This window comes from Haliotis rubra, unplaced genomic scaffold, assembly GCF_003918875.1.
Source record: "Haliotis rubra isolate DU_JTF1 unplaced genomic scaffold, ASM391887v1 Scf13, whole genome shotgun sequence".
Taxonomy (NCBI): Eukaryota; Metazoa; Mollusca; class Gastropoda; order Lepetellida; family Haliotidae; genus Haliotis; species Haliotis rubra.
The window spans coordinates 1,810,324-1,828,488 of record NW_025765225.1 but is presented as its reverse complement, the minus strand read 5'-3'; the positions used below and the strand labels follow the sequence as shown (position 1 = coordinate 1,828,488).

The window sequence follows — 18,165 nt, the reverse complement described above, 5'->3', positions numbered from 1 at the left end:
GTACCAGTCCTCGTGCCTAGGGCTAATTTTAGGGCTTTATATTGGATGGAGTTTATTTTTTGGAGGTTACAGGAGGAGAGGGAGTGGAGAATCGGGGCGGCGTAGTCCAGTTTAGGCAGTATAAGCGTTTTGTATATGTTGATAAGTGTGTGTTTGTCGGCGCCCCAGTTTGTGCCGCTGATGGCTCTCATTAAGTTGAGATCTTTTTGACAAGAATTGACCAGGTTATGAATGTGGGGTGTCCATGTCATATGTTGGTCGAAAGTTACTCCTAAGAATTTTGCTTCCTTTTTGAATTCAATTTTTTGGTTATTTAGGTGCAGTTTCGGTGTATAATTTTGCATTCGTTGTGTTTTGAATAGTATGCCCACGGTTTTTTTAACATTAATGAGGAACCCCCACTGTTGGGCCCAATTTTGAATATGGTTAAGCATTTTTTGGCATTTTGTAGAAACTTGTTTGACAGAAGTGGAGGAAGTCCAGAAAGAAATATCGTCGGCAAATTTGGCTTTTGAAATTTCAGGCCATTTATCTGGGAATATGTCTTTGATCATGAAATTAAAAAGTGTTGGTGATAATATGCTGCCCTGGGGGGTCCCATGTTCTAGGGGATGGGGGTCCGAAAGGGTGTTGTGAGATTTGAGGATTATCTGTCTATTATTAAGGAAAGAGTGGATGAAATTTAGAATTCTGCCGTTAATGGCATATTTTTGGAGTTTTTGTATGAGGCCGTTTTGCCAAACCATATCAAATGCTTTACTAAAGTCAATGAAAATGGCCATACATAATACATATCTTACCTAATACATATCTTTTGGTTTAAACAAACAACATTTATGCGACGCTGTTTTTTATTACTAAGATAATCAATATTAAAATCCCCCGTAATTACCATATCTATGTCTAAATCAGATGCGTTTCCAATTGACATATCAATAAGATCCCAGTAACGATTACTCTTATCAGCACGGTAGAAAGTGCCGATCAAGGTATGATGATTTCTACTAGTAACTTTTACCCATACTGATTAAATGCAAACACCTTTCGGTTACATTAAAGTCATAATATCGATTTTCATCATCATTGAGGTTGAACTTTTCCCATTTTACTAACGTCTACGAATCCACCACTCAATCCGCCTACGAATCCACTGGATTTCCATGTCTACGAACCAGTCTGGTCTACGAATTCACCTACAGCCGTTCACATTAGAGGGAACATGTCGAAGAACCACTCGTGTGGTTTTTGTGTTTATATATGTGCTACGGCACTATACACCTAGAAACACGTTAAGCACCCACGGTAAGCTGTATGTTTCGGCTGGCGTGCACGCACAGTACGTTGGTAAAGCTGCATGTTTTGTTCTGTAAGATCACGTCATGACTACACAAAAAGGATAGTTCCCTTCAACGTTTTAATAATGGATAAGGCACTACAAAAAGCATCTGTTTAGGCTGAAAATGATACCTGTTACACGAATGGTGCTTGAGAGACGACCAGGCAACATGGCGTGTATGTGATGAGACAAAAAACGTATATATGTAACCTAGGACTGATGTACAATCAGGGGTGGAAATAACTTTAAAATTGTTAGTGTCCTCCGGTACAGTGGCACATGTAAAATCACTTGCCCTGATCATTTTCCCACTATACCGGCCGTTTTCTTGTTGATTTTTAAAAATAAACAACATAATTAACATTGGAATATCAACTGGACACCGGTACAGTGTGATATACAAATTTGCTTGCCCGACAGAAAAATACACTGGACTCGGGCGTCGGGCAATGGGTTATTTCCTCCCCTGACAATCAACATTTAGTGTTCCCTCCTGCAGCTGGTGCTTGGATAACTGCCTGTACCCTACGTCGGATAGCCCCCATCAGTCCGCGTACTGTGGCAGAGGAAACTGTCGCCATTCTTTGTGGAAAGCTGCTTCCAACTCACGCAGATTTTGAAATGGCGCTATTAACCATATTTCCCAGTTTTCATATAAATGTTGATGTTATATCACGCCTAATAATTTTTTTAACATGGGATATATTTCGCTATTAAGATAAAGAACATGAGTTTAAAAGATAATGTGTCGGTAACGCCAAATGGCTACATAGCCACATTTTTAATGTTTTAATGTCTTTTTGGATATACTTGTCAATTTTCCATTTCCGTTGCTTTTTTCATACTCTTGTTGAACTCTAGTGGATGGGAAAGATTTCTCCCACTTATTCATTAGTTAATACCTACAATCTGTGATACTTTGGTAGTTTTACTGTCCATCCTCGACAGACTTTCAAAATGTATTCATCTCTATTTTTTAAATTGTTCGTCATGATATGGCTGAGATATTGCCGATACATATAAACTCGCTCACTTATTCACTCATTCAATGACAAGTCATTGACCAGAAACGACATTCACCCGTAAATGCTGTCCAAGTCAAAAGGGGGAATGGCATGGGACAACATGCTTATGAATAAGTGTGTTTGTTGTGCGCACGCACACAAACACGCACACACACGCACGCACGCACGCACACACACACAGACACCAATATTTTCGATCATATTTAGACAACAGGACACTTTCTCCTATGTTTGTCGAAAATATAAACATCAAAAGGATCGTTTATAGATGGCAATCGAGTTGAGATTTGTAACAAAGCCAAACGTTTGGGATATTTTTTAAACAACACTTCTCCACTTGTATAGGTCGCTGATACGTTCTAAATTGGACTATGGTTCCACTGCCTCTGCAGGAGCCTGCAAGAGTAATCTGGACACAATACACCACCAAGGACTCATGTTATGCCTTAATGCTTTTCGGACTTCTCCTGTTGATAGCCTCTTTGTGGAGCCAAATAAATCAACTATAAAACAACGCCACATTATATTGTCTCTTCAATACATCACTAAATTAAGTTCCAATGCTACCAATGACTCCCAATGTTTTAGCCACTTTGAGATGAACTGTTTTATACGAAACCCAAGAAGGTTCCTGCACATGAACTCAGATATTGATATTGCTAATATTGATTTTGATATCATCTCTCCACACTGGCTTTTATTACCTCCCCACCCCCAACCCCTTTGGCAGTTCTGATCAGAAATAGACCTTTGCGAGATCTCAGACCTCGTTCGTTCACAACCTACTGTTTTAGTTCAATGTTTGCTTCTGTTCGATTGAACTGCCACACATTTGCCACGGCTGCAGCTTTTGAGACCTGTTTTTTGCAAAGATACATACCACCGGCCCATAGACGTTTCAAACAAATGCTATTTACTGTAATTGGTCCTGTGCACTAAACATCTTCTTGCACTTTCAGGTTTGGTTACAGACAAAGGACGACTACAAACAGAGAAACACCATCCTGACGACCATATGTGTGTCAAGAAAATACCAGTAGCTGTGAGTAGATATGCGGAAACTCGATACATAATCGTACGTCAAATATCATCTGTATAGGCTGTTTGAGAACACCTTTCAACAAGTTGGGCGGCTTGAAATTGAGAAGATTGTTGACAATGATGAAGAGACAATTCAAAGGTCTTTTGGTTGTATGTTTTATGAACCTTCTGGTTTTTGCTGTATACCACTACCAGCATTTAAAGAATCACAACTTTGTCAGCCACAAGACAAGGGGCGACGAACAAGCACGTTTCAACCCTTTTGGAAAGGAAATAAGTATTTCGGAGGGAGACCTGAGACGAGAAACTGAGCAGTCATGCGTTTTCCCTGTTCATTCTCAAAGTCTTCTTCCATGTCAGCAGAACAACCTTAGTGAGTTGTCTTTTTGTTTCTTACTTTAATTTCAATTTCTTTTCAAAGGTGCAAACTTGGAATGATTATTCACCATTATACAAAGAGAATTGTGGTGAACCCTGTTAGAGCTGGCATAAGAGTCAGCTCATTTGTAACCCCGATGACTGTTTATTATCATAACCCCACCTCGGCGAGCCTTTGTAACAAGCTGTTATAGTCACATTTTACCCAGAAAATGAGCTGAATGAAATGATAGCGTCATACTCGTAAGCTCTGCCTCACCACTAGAGTTTGGTATCCTTGTGAACTAGGATTCATATAACAAAACGGTGGTATTATAGATGTCAGAATTTTGTATGTCAGATCTTTTCACACCCAATCCTAAGGAATTTTATTTTTCATCATGCATTGAATCTTTGATTGAATCTTTGAATTGTTCCTTTACCAGGACAAAAATCGTTTATTTATACTTGAATTAGCTGACTGTGCTATATCATCCATTTCAAACAGGATTCACTTATTCCATTTAATAGAAAGGATGGTACCACAGAAACGCGGGCGTTTCTTACAAAAGACAATGTAATATGTACTGATCATAAGGGCTTCTGTGTTACCAATATGTGCCGACATTTGTCTTGGCGCATATACAGAAGATTCAGGTAGATGACATTTCTGGAACCACATTTTCGGGATTATCGCATTCCTCTTTGTCAGGTTGATAGCAGATGTAACACGTGTAGGATTATATTTATCAGGTTGGTAGCAGGTGTAACACGTGTAGGATTATATTTATCAGGTTGATAGCAGATGTAACACGTGTAGGATTATATTTATCAGGTTGGTAGCAGGTGTAACACGTGTAGGATTATATTTATCAGGTTAATAGCAGGTGTAACACGTGTAGGATTATATTTATCAGGTTGGTAGCAGGTGTAACATGTGTAGGATTATATTTATCAGGTTGATAGCAGGTGTAACACGTGTAGGATTATATTTATCAGGTTGGTAGCAGGTGTAACATGTGTAGGATTATATTTATCAGGTTGATAGCAGGTGTAACACGTGTAGGATTATATTTATCAGGTTGGTAGCAGGTGTAACATGTGTAGGATTATATTTTTCAGGTTGATAGCAGGTGTAACACGTGTAGGATTATATTTATCAGGTTGGTAGCAGGTGTAACAAGTGTAGGATTATATTTATCAGGTTGGTAGCAGGTGTAACATGTGTAGGATTATATTTATCAGGCTGGTAGCAGGTGTAACATGTGTAGGATTATATTTATCAGGTTGATGGCAGATGTAACCCGTGTAGGATTATATTTATCAGGTTGATAGCAGGTGTAACATGTGTAGGATTATATTTATCAGGTTGATAGCAGGTGTAACACGTGTACGATGACGTCACAATGCTATGACATCGCTGCATTGCAGTCTAATGGCAGTACTGTGTTCAGAGATGTACATTTTTTCATTGAAAACTATGAAGAGTTTATTCTTATGATAAATAGAATCTCACCCTGGTGTCTTCTGATATCAAATATATCAACACTCGTTGATAAAAGTAAAACTATCCCCGGCAAACCTCGGATATTTGTTACTTTATCAACTCGTGGTGATATATTTGATATCAAAGGACACTCGGGTGAGATTGCCTATATCATTATATGAATTAAAATATATATTAGATCAATAATCATTTCTGAAACATCTATATTTCCAAATGTACGAGATCTGTCTGATGTGTGATAGTCTTCATGTATTTGGGTCACTAATATTTTGGGTTAAGATACGAGCCATGGCTACCTCTGATCAAAGAATGTTACAATACTTTTCATAATTCAGGAGAGACACGACGAATAATAAACGAATCACTTCCATGGCTTGATCTTGAGAGAACCTTGAATGCACCCGCAACACTTTCCCTGGGGATACCACCAGCCCGCCGGATGTGCTTTCCCACAGCGACTTGCCATAATAATTCCATATAGAGACAGAGAGGTGAACCTGAAGATCCTCCTCAACAACCTCCACAGAGTGCTTCAGAAGCAACAAGCGGAGTATGCCATTTTTGTGGTGGAGCAGGTGAGTTGACTGCAAACCTCACAGCTAACGACATGTGCTCGCTAACCCACTGTCATATACCACAAACAATGTTCGACTTCATAATGAATCCCACTACTCAATTTTCCGTTTTAAGATATTTAGAAATGAAATATGTGGCGGGGGAATAGACCTGAATGATTCTGATCTTTTTGTTTTTGTTATGAGGTACTCTACTGACAAGCAACGAATAATACGTGTTATATTTTCAGGAAAATGGTACTCCTTTTAACAGAGGAATGATTAAAAACATTGGTTACCTTGAAGCCAAGGCTCTGTGTCATTTTGACTGTTTCACCTTCCATGATGTCGACTTGGTGCCTGAGAGTGAGCGGAATACCTACTTCTGTGGGGAGAAGGCTTTGCATCACTCTCAAAAACTTGCCTTTAAGAATTACAGGTAGTCAACTCTTTGCCATCCTTTCTGCAAAAAATATAGTGCCCAATTAAATTGAATCAGGAAAATTTTGTAGGATCACTGTTCATCTTGTCACTTTCAAGACAGGATCAGGGGGGTCGACCATTCGTTGTCATAACTATCATCCAGTGTTGTTGGTATCACACATAACATTTGTTACAAGGTTTTTACACGGAGAAAACATTACAGCATTACAGACGGACAGATTTTATTAAGTATAGAGAACATATGCCCATTATACAGCAGGCAACGTTTGGTTGCAAGGATAAGCCAGAAATGATAATTAAGATGAGCGAACATTGTAATGGTGACAGTGTACTTTCATGATTGATTGGTGTGTTTATGCGTTGGTGTTTGATGCATTTCATCTTTCATATATTATATTGATAGGACAGATACTTTTTGAGCCTAGCCAGAATGAAACTTTCAAATATTGAAAAAGCAAAATGTTCTTGTATCTAACGTGTTTCGGTGGTTGGGTAATCTGATGTATAAGGCCACGGTTTAACTGTCTGAACCTGAACTGAGTATTCCAAGTCAGGTCACTCACCCCAACTACAATCTGATAAACTGCCATGTGACTAGACTACTCGCATGCAGTGCTTTAAGCATTACTCACATATGTGATTCCAGGACATTGTACAGAAATCACTTTGGTGGTGTGGTCACTTTCAATAAGACATATTTCTCGACCATCAACGGTTACTCTAACTTGTTCTTCATGTGGGGAGGTGAAGATGATGACTTGTTTCACAGGTAGGACTTTTCACCAATAATATGTATCTGTATCTGTTTTTAAACACCATACGACAAGTGCAATTCAGGAATATACTATTTTTATAAATGTCAGTAAGGGACCTGTTCAGTAGTTTTCCTATCTGTGTCACCAAGTTTAGGTTGACTGACAAATCACAATTGTTTCACCATTAATATACTGGACAAAATAAGTTAGGGATATTGGTATTTTAATGATTGATATTTTATCAGAGTGTCAATGAATAAATAGATCATTATTCATAATTTCAAAATTTACATATATCCCTAACTGTTGTTGTCCAGTATATGAATCGCTGTGAACACTGCAGTACTCCTTAAATAGGTGAGGTGAGGTGAAATTGGGTTTACGTCATGCTTGAGAATATTTCGCTCATATGACGACGTGCATGCGTGTGTATGCGTATGTGCGACTGCTTGTACTAGCCCAGACTGAAGCTGGTTTTATAGTGCTAGCCCACTGAGATACCATGCCGCAGTGAAGCATGAATACCCCACTCAGACACATTATACTGACTCCGAGCCGACCAGTCCTTGTTGTACCCATTAATGCCGAGCGCTAGGCAGGGACCAACAAGTACCATATTTTAACGTCTTTTGGTATGACGTGGTCGGGGATCGAACCCGCGACCTTCCGCTCCCCGGGCGGACGCTCTAACCACTACACCACAGAGGCGGTCACTCCTTGAAAAGAATCGTTCAGTTTTTTACTACCCCCCCGAAACGTTCACACTGGGTACGATTAGAACTGGTTATATCATTTGCCGACGCAAATCCAAATGCTGTGTACAACGCGCACTTTGCTGTATTTGCTATTTCTTACATCGTCAGAAATGTTTTTGTATGAACATCTTTTGTCGCGATAGCAAACGTGGTCAATGACAATGAGAAATTGGAAAACAACTACATCAATATACACGATAAAATACCATTTTAATTTATTTCTTGCTATGATAGACAGTGCCTTATAAGCAGAGACAAAGGTCATTATGTCTATTTGACTTATAGACAGCTATCAGCTTGACAATCATTTTCTCCATCTGTCAGGTTTCAGTTAAAACTGAACCTAATATTTATTTCAGTAAAGCTTTTATCACATTGACAATATGTCCCTCGGATTCGACAAATACAATACTCTTCATCTGAAACGTGGCAAGATAGAAGAAGAAGGATCAGTTAATTTACTTGGTTGAGGATTTATTGACCGTCTTGTGGAAGGCCTATACATATGTAGGGATGAAGGTTACAGAAAAACCCAGAGTGCCCATATAATGTGGTGATGTTAAACAACGTTGGGCGCGGAGAGTACTTGGATGGGTGACCGTGTTTGGCAGCTTGACTCCTCACCATTCTCTTCCCACAGAGGTTACTTATCATATCTTCCTACGAACCTCTGTTCTAATACGGCCATCTTTCCCGGTTCCCGTAAAATCCCCTAGCGGCAAAAAATCGCAACACAAATTATCTCCGTTCTTTCTATCCAATCAGAACACGTGTTACATCGACTTAGATCTAACTGGACTAATGCAAGTAAATATGGGGCCACAAATATCCCTCCTCTGACGGGGACATATGTGACACACAAAACATTTAATGGCTAGCTTGTCCGTTGTCAACGAGGGCGATGGAGACGCCATTGATCCGCCATTACACAACTGAGTTCTGTCTAGAAGAAACGTTTGCGCATCGCGCAGGGGAAGAGATTTTAGTTTCCCCGAAGCATACGGAAATTACCGAGGCCTTGCGATTGATCACATTTGAAACAACGTCGCTGATTGCACAACTAAATCTGATTGCAACCAATCACGAATCCTGAACACTCGCACCATGAAAGGGCCGTATTAGAACAGGGGTTCGTAGGAAGATATGACAAGTAACCTCTGTGGGAAGAGAATGTGTCCTCACATATTCTTTTGGAATTGTTGATTGGGCGAATCAAGAGTACTGACACCCTCACAAGAAGAATCATGTCAGACAATAAAGCCTACCACCATCGCTCTTCCCTATATCGTTTATGTTTATTAACTCTAATAGGGAGGGAGTGGTTCGATTAACGTGGAGACTCTTCGCATTTATACATTACATAATTTTATTGTGCACTTTTGCACACATTTATTTGTCTAATGATCCTTGTGAAGCATATCAAAACTCTTGATGAAAACAAAGCATCCCACAGCTATCTAATAAGAGCCAAGGCTGTTGGACAAAATTTCAACGTCAATATTGATTTTGTTGACGGTTCTGTACTGCTGGACGGTACAGAAATGAGTGTCAACCAAGTGAAGGACAGGCTCAGTGTTTGAAGGGAAGACTCGGTGAACGACCGCTGCACCGAGTGTACGTCGTAGAAAAGACTGAGCAACAGCGTGGATGAAGTTGGCTTACCCGAAAAGTGAAACAGAAGACTTTCTATTTGTTGCTCAGGACCAGTCACGTCCCACTCATAACCGTCAACGTGTGATGTTACCTCAAAATGTAAATATGAAATGTTGATTGCGTAATGAATTTAATGAGACCGTCCAGCATCTTCTAAGTGGATGCCAAGCATTGGCACAGACACAGAATCTTATGCAACATGATGACGTTGCTCGGTCCTTTTATTACCGTCTTCGCCATGCTTGTAGCTTTAACTCTGAAGTCCATCCACAGTACAAACCAGATTATGTAGGGTGTGTCATGGAAAATGACAATGATAAAATTCTTGGGAATATCCCCATATACAGCTTCGGACACATCCAAGTCCTTTTTATACAAGCCATAGAATTATTTATATCACAGATTTTTCTGTCCCTTTTGACAGCAATGTGATTGACAAGATTCAGGAAAAACATGGCAAATATGCGTATCTCGCCTTTGAAATGTCTCGCTTGCATGCCAAGCATATTGTTGTCCGACTAGCCATTGTTTGGTACCTCCTGATCTCTTGCTGCTGATCAGGAGAATGCCAGGTTCTCCATCCATAGCACAGCCCTCATGACACGCTCGTAGGCAGTTCTTCCTGTGAGAAGTCCCATTCACTATCTGGGCTGCGTGTAAATGGGGAAATGACCCCGAAATGACGACGAACTTAACCAGTCTGACTGTGCTATGATCACCCGAATTCTCTTTGCTGCATAAAATATTTTAATCTGTAAAGATACCAAGGACATGATATAGATTTGATCTTTTTACTGGAACATGGTGTACTCTCAGTATATATGTTACAGTCAGCTCCACTTATTGTGAAATCAGTCATTTTGCAAAATAACTAAAATTTCCAGATTTAGAGGTTAAGTCATTTCACGAAATGAATGAAATGATGTTGTGAAGATACAAGTGACTAATAACAGACAAGAAAGTTTTGATAACAAGCTATATTGACATATAATTCACGAAATTAGATGTTATGTCACATATAACTAATGGGACCATAACTTGAACATCACTTGGATCACAATTTCAAACCACTTCTTCGTTGAACAGTTAAAACTGTTGTTGCAGCGACTATTGCACTTCAGCTTGGCTTTGAAGCATTTACACTTGTTTGTTTTGACACTTGCTTTGTCTTCAGCAGCCAGACGTCACAAACGCCTGTCCATCACACATAGATGACTGCGTCACAGATTCTCTCAGAGAAACATGTTACTCTGTGTCCACATCTGTCTCTGTCAGCAGCTTCTGGGTACAGAGATCGAACTGGCAACGGGAATATTTTCCCTTGAGGATTGCAGTCTTCGAATACATGTCATTGTCATCTCTGTCTACTACTCTGTCTGTTGGATCTCCCCTTCCACGGTCCACCAGTGGGATGGGCACAACAACATTGTCACCCACCTGTCCTGCCTTCAGTTCAACTCGGATTCTCTTCACCATTCTTTCTGCCTGGGAAATGGAAAAACTTCTTAGTCATTTCGTGAATGTTTAGTCATTTCACGAAATGCTTTTTGGTCTCGGCTGCCGACAGCACACCTGGAAGTGCACGTGTTTCTTGGACTTGGTCTTGCGACAGTTCTTTTTTCGGAGGCATGTTGAAATTTTTCCTATATTTTTCATACTTCCTATATGTCTATATGGAAATCCCAATCCTATCCCATTTTTTCCTGGGAAGGCCGGTTTTTCCTCCATCCCACTGCAAATCCAGGAAATCCAGTGGGGAAAGAAATTACCGCACAATCCCAGGACAGTGCTACTTTTTGCTACGATTTGCTGTACAATCGTAGCAAAAACTAACACTTTATTGAGAAGTCAATGTGTGGAATGCAGCCTATTCGGAAAAAAGTATTGTAGTAGGGTATACGAACCATGCGGGGTTTTTTTTCATCCGGGCGTGCACCTTACTTTCCGGCAGTTGGAATACGGAAACGGGCCTAGATAAGTCTACGACTCCATTCGTCTTTTGCAACCCCAAACCCGCGACTGTGCATCTGCAAAAATACTAGGCGAGCTGTCGGAGGGTCTGTCTAGAAAACTATACAATTGGGGTAAGACTAGACTATTTGCTGTCGGCTATGGAAACAGTCTGTGTGGTGCCAGTTTTTTGCATACCTGTCTTGGTATCGGGTCGAATATGGGGTTTGTGGTTGCTGAAAAAATGGGTAGCCCAAGCGAAAATGAGATTCTTATAAAAGCCCTTGATTTTTCCCGACCGACCCCATGCTCACTTAAAAGTCAATATTTCAGAAACTATTCGACCGATTTTCGAATTTTGCATGCAACTCAATAGTAGTGTATACAATGATGGTACGGGATTTGTGCCTCCCCCAAGGGCTCAGTTTTGTAAATTGAGTCCTTGGGGGGACCTGGTCCCGTACCATCATTGTATATACTACTACCTTGACTAGCTATCAAGTGCTTGGTTTCATTCAAGAGAGACAACTCCGTTAATCCGTTTTCATTAGTTTGTGAAGAGTTATACCCCTTTGTTTACTTGCTAGCAGACGACATTTTCAGTGATCCTCAGTATGGATGATTTAGAGAAGAGGAAGTTGATTTTAGAGTATTATAACAAGGACGTCAGATCAGCTAAGGTGATTTCAAGTAGAACAGGCATCCCTTTGTCTACTGTTTATCGTGTTTTGAAAAATATTGCAAATGGATATGGCATTGAGCACCAGGGAGGCGCAGGTAGGCCCAGAAAATTGACTGTCAGTGACAGGAGGCGGCTTAGTATTCTTCTTTCTAAAAACAAACGAAGGAGTTTAGAAAACTTAAGGCTGGATATGATTGATAGAGGAACTGTGGCTGTCTGTAAGGAGACAATTAGAACTGAGCTGCATGCAATGGGTTGGCAGAAAAGTCGAGGAATTCCATCACCGATCATGAAACCTGAACAAAAGGAGCGAAGGTTGAACTGGTGCTTACAGCATAGAAATTTTAACTGGGACAATGTGATTTTCTCAGATGAAAGTTCTGTGTGGCTGTTTCCTAATACACTGAAATTCTGGACCAAACAAGCTGAGAAACCTTTGTATCAACGCCCAAAGTACAGTCCGAAATTTAACGTGTGGGGTGGCATATCTGTGTTAGGGGCAACGCCCCTCTGTGTATTTGAAGGGAATATGAACAGTGAGCGGTACACAGATATTCTCGAAGGACATTTACTTCCATCTGCTCATGTGTCCTATGGACATTTTTGGATTTTCCAGCCGGACAACGACCCAAAACATCGTTCAAAGCATTCACAGGCCTGGTTTCGGACCCAAAATCTGACATTATTAGATTGGCCAAGCTATAGCCCTGACCTTAATCCAATAGAAAATGTTTGGGGACTTATGAAGGAAAGTGTCAATAAGAAAAATCTGACAAATATTGCTGAAATGAAAGAAGAGGTGGTCCGATATTGGGACAGTGTGGACCACGACTTTCTAACTTCTTTGATCAGTAGTATGCCCCGCCGCATTAAGGCATGCATTGCTGCCCATGGTGACTTGACAAAATACTAACTGTTCACCTGTCTTTGAATCTGAAGTTATGTTCTGCTAATAATCACATTTAATACGTGAGTAATGAGTGAAAAAAAAAATACAATCTTTAAATTCTCAATAATTCTGGTTGTACTGTAGAAAACAAATGTGTTGCGGGTGGATACATCTGGTGGTTTATTGACGCGATGAGTGTACACTAGGTCAGGATTTGGTATTACGGTGAAGTACGGACATTTCGTGTGCAATTGTGAAGAGCGTAGACGTTCATTACGGTTTACCTGTGTACTCTTGGCACAAATTCGAAGATAAGCAGCGCGCAAGCTGTTTCGTATTGTCTGGGCAGTTGCGCGACCCCTATACAGCGTGATTCTGAATAACTTTCTGGCCGTAAAATGATTACGCAAATGACGCAGCCAAATTTGATTGTCCTCGGCATATGACGTCACACATGGCCGTCCTGACCTGTCGTACCCGTTTGATGTTCACGTGTCTTCAGGTTGTGATTTGTCCGTATACTGCATCTCATGGCACGTGCAACAGCCACAGTAGACTGGCAAGCCTGGAGCATGCCTATTCAGGGGTGGAAATAACCCATTTCCCGACGTCTGAGTCCAGTGTTGTTTTCTGTCGGGCAAGCAAATTTGTTGAATCCAGCTCGTAAAGGATACCTCTATTTGGTCTTTGTCAACATCAGATTGAATTGTTCATGGCATTTGTGAATCTAAGAATTTAATAAACATATGTAATGAGATATAATCGTATATTATAAAGGTCTTGCAGTTATATCACTGACTTTGTATGCAACGGTTGAAGGTAGAGCTGTTGCATAAAGGAATACGTTATTAAATCATACCCATGTACAAAACAGTGCTTGAGAAGAAATAAATCAGTTGCAATATCGAACACACTATGGTATGAATACTTATTTTGTATGTATATATAATCATTTACAGATTGTCGAAGAAGAAAATGCCGTATGAACACAGCAAATATCCTCGTTACACTAATTTGACGCATAAGAAAGATCCCCATCACACAAGCCAAGAGTAAGTAGAGTTGGCGCTGTCCACTTTGCACAACAATAGATATGATATTGATATACTCTTCAAAGCAAGAAAAATGACATTGGTATACGCAATGTTCTATTCATTGAAAAAGATATTTAAGGCGATATGCTACATTGAATACACTTCGACAAAAACAAACTGTCCAGGTCATGTACGTGGGACAAAAACGTGTTAGGCAACAAATTGTGACAGTCCTGTTCATGTGTAGGACAAGTCGCGAATATTTTTGCATATTTTGCAGGGTTGGTTTCAGACCGTTAGACCAAGAAAGAGCCCCTCAAATAACCGTGACGTCCAAAACCATGTAGAACTTAAAAGAAAGTCCCTCCAATCAACGTGCTTAACTAATACTGCACAGATACTGGAAGGTCATTAAAATTGTGTACGAGTCAAAACTCTACTGAGAACAGATGGTTTGTTATCAGGCTATCCATATCGAATGATTGACTTCAGAAAGTTCATATCCTCATCTTTGCTAATTTTGCATCTGTAACCGACAGGTTTCAAGTGAGAGTATGTGCATAGTACGTAATGTAATCTTCTTGGTTTTCACCATCACTGCATGTGCGGCCTTGAGAGTGTGCCACCCAGTACCATCTCCTTTCCTGGTCTGTGCATCAAGTTGAACCAATATATATACTTCTCTAACCTGAGTAAGATCCTCAGTAATCTAGGTGGTCTTGGTCAGAGGCTTCTTCAGTATGGATCCCGATGGTTTGTGGTCTGATGTTACATTGATATCTCTACCACAGGTGTACTGGTGAAATTGTTCTAAGCTGAACACACCTGCCCGTAGTCCTTTTTAGCTATCTGTGCACATCGCTATTGTGCTTCAGTCCTTGAACTTTGATGCATGTGCAATACATTGGCTGATGAAGGACAGCTCCCGGGCCAAACATGAATGCATCACATGGTACTACCAACGGTTTGGTGATGTCATGCAACTTCAATAATGGAACAGGTCCTCCGCGAGAAATTGCGATTTCAGGTCCAAAGACCAGAGGAATTCATATTCTTTCTTCAACGGTGGTGTCATTGGTTCTCTTACCTCAGTACAGATTACGAATATCTTTTGCAATGAAGCTGACAAATCCAAACAGTTGTTCCACTCATTGTTTTCCTTGTGGCAGCATTTTGCTGATTGCTTATTTTTTTATGGCCCAGGTTGATAATTTCTTGTACTGGAATCTTGCACTTGCTTTTGTGTAAGGTTGATTTCCTTACATTGCAGAAATACTCTTCTTAGAGCCTTTGGTCATGCCCTTCCGGTGTGATGTCCCATATCGACATGTCATCTGTGTCATTCTCAAACTTAAGATCCTAAAATATCTGATAAATTTGTTTCTGCAATACCTCTTGACCGGATTTGATCCCAAACGGCATTCTGAGGAAACAGAATCTGCAAAACCGTGTAAACAATAGTGCGAGCAGTTCGTCCAGCTTCACTTTCCGAGTTTGCCTCAATCTTAGAGTACGTTTTCGTCCCGATATCCTGATTGTAATTTCCGCGATATAGTTAGTAGGTGTAAGTGTTCACGTTCTATGACCTTATTTAGATGTTTAGGATCAATTGATTTTTCAATTTTCACCAATGAACTGACCCAGTCTGTGGGCTTGTCCACTTTCATGATGACATCTGGACTACCCATATCAGCTAAAGAGGTCTTTAATTTCTCTCTTGGGGGAGCAATTATCGCTTTTGGGGGAGGATTTATGACTGGTGGTTTAATCGGGTCGATCTCAATATTACATGAATCATCCAACATGAGAAGTTCAACGACGTGAGTTTTACAACACAATGACGGAATTTGTATTGTGTCAATTTTCAACTTGTTCATTTCTGCAGATGTAATTGTTAATTCTTCTCTGTATCTGTTTCTAATTGTCCTGGTAAAGATACATACACGTAGTTTTCATTTATCTTGTACTGGTCCTGTGAATAGATTCGTATTGGCCATAGTCTGTTTCTTCACTGTATATAGTCATCCCTGTCATGAAATTACATGTTAACAATGAAGGGGCAATTTAAATTTCGCTAGGCAAACTCTAATAGCGATTTTCCTAGTTAGGTCAAAGGATCCAAAAGGCATAGAAGGGACTTTCATCATATACTAACACACTCGGGCGAATTCGATCGATGAAATCAAAGTAAAAATGATAGTCCATAGTCGACTCCATCGTCCTGTGCATGAGTGCTTATTCTTGCTCTTACTGATACAATGCTAAATAAATAACTGAACATTTAGAAAATGCGTCATATTGCCATTAAGAAATAGAGCCCAAGTAACCCCCGACTGGGAGACGCCTGCTTCATTACAGCATATAACGTCATTCGAGACTTGTCATGGTTACTGAAAGACAAAGAACCTTTCCGCTTTCTACCCAATCTCATTCAAAGTTAACAGTCCTTTGTATCAAGGCGCATTGTCAAGCCTTTATGAAATGGTGTTTAGGACCAATGTGGGCATTTTGCTAAGATAATTAGCTTATATTCATACAAACAAAATGAGAAAACATGTTTGTATTTATTTACATTTCATTTGCGTTCAGCTACTGGAACCCACTTTCGTTCCATATAGACCCGGGACCCGTGAAGATCCGGGTTAGATTTGGTCTTCAGTAACCCATGCTTGTCGTACGAGGCGACTAACGGGATCGGGTGGTCAGGCTCGCTGACTTTGTTGACACATTCCGCCGTATCCCAATTGCGTAGATCGATCTTCATGCTGTTGATGACTGGATTGTCTGGTCCAGACTCAATTACTTACAGACCGCCGTAATGATAGCTGGAATGTTGCTGAGTGCCGCGTAAAACTAAACTGACTCACTCACAGTATTAGGAAATTGTTGACAGTGAACAATACAGACAAGTAGTAGGTTTCTTTGCTAACAAATTACATTTAAAATATGCAGTTACATTTTCAATATGTGAACACACATTCAAGTACAGATGTCTTCACTTGTATCTGTATTTGCTTCTCACATCCTTGGTTGCTATTCTTATGGTGAGGCACAGCTTACAAATTCGCTCTCATGGAAATATCCTCCTTTTGGGAATACATGCAGTTCCCTTTGGAATGACCAAATCTCTGTGTGTCCCGGTTTCTTTATCTGTGGAACTCGTGGAATAAAAATGTAGGTATGTTAAAACACTCAATTGAATATAAGCACTGACGTTTACACACATTTATAAGTTGTGTTATAAATAACAACACGTAACCAGAAAGAAAGCTTGGATGTTATTGTATCCTTCATGGTGAATTCCAGATTTAATTGCAACAGATCACTATGACCTTGAATTTTCAATGTAAAGACCGAGTAGGACTAAAGACTATTTGTTCGTCTATAGTGGAAATTAAAGCCATCAATAAACTTTTAAATGGAGGGTGATATTCTGGGGGTGGCGGATGTCGGGGTTTGGATTATATTTGTATGTTGATTAAAACACTCTCAAATGGATCATTTCCTGAAAATGGAAGATGTTTAAATATGCCCATCATTTTCAAATATCCTTTCTTACAAAAAGAATTTATATAAACAGTACTTAGTAAAACACAACTAATGAATGTAAATGTACTGGATTATATTTTGTGTCAGGTAATAATGTTTCATACGTTTTATTTTCAGAATGGCTGTCTATAGAACAAGCCGTGAACGATTTGACAAGGACGGTCTCAACAGTATGGAACGGCTATATCGGTTAATATCTGTGGAAAAACGTCCTCTATACACCCGAATATATGTTTCTGTCAATCAAACGGAAGTACTTACTCGGGTGAAGCATTTTGGCATCGAATTATGAATGCTTCAAAATTTGTATATTTTACTGAACAATAATGCTGTGTACTGAGCGCAGTTAGGGTTACTGTTTTCGTCTCGCTTGTTCGTGTTTATTGTGTTCGGGTTAGGGTTTATTGCGCCTAACTCTATTCTTAGTTCATGTCACCTCATTCCGATCAGCTAACCTGTTAAGATCACTTTGGTTTGGCAGTTGGTTAACAATGTCCTTTAACGAATTAATCCAAAGTAATTTGATGAAATTCAGAACAAATTGGATCTCGTTTCGTGTTTCGCACAGAAAGTGTCTACGGTTTATGTGCATAGAGGTAAGCATTCAGGTGCTGATGACATGAGTAAAATGCCA

At 39.9% G+C, this 18,165-nt stretch overlaps 1 protein-coding gene and 1 long non-coding RNA gene across 2 annotated transcripts; both read left to right on the top strand.

Moving 5' to 3' along the window:
* Positions 1–5,685: 5,685 nt before the first annotated feature.
* On the top strand, positions 5,686–6,263 carry LOC124267220 (beta-1,4-N-acetylgalactosaminyltransferase bre-4-like; the record flags this gene model as incomplete). Its single annotated transcript, XM_046702137.1, has 2 exons — positions 5,686–5,841; positions 6,072–6,263. Coding segments are annotated over 2 exons (348 nt in total), but the record flags the coding sequence as incomplete, so codon positions are not given.
* Positions 6,264–6,927: 664 nt separating this feature from the next.
* LOC124267108 lies at positions 6,928–17,859 on the top strand. The gene is made up of 3 exons (XR_006895950.1): positions 6,928–7,033; positions 13,908–14,000; positions 17,649–17,859. It is a non-coding gene; the product is annotated as an uncharacterized LOC124267108 (long non-coding RNA).
* Positions 17,860–18,165: the final 306 nt, after the last annotated feature.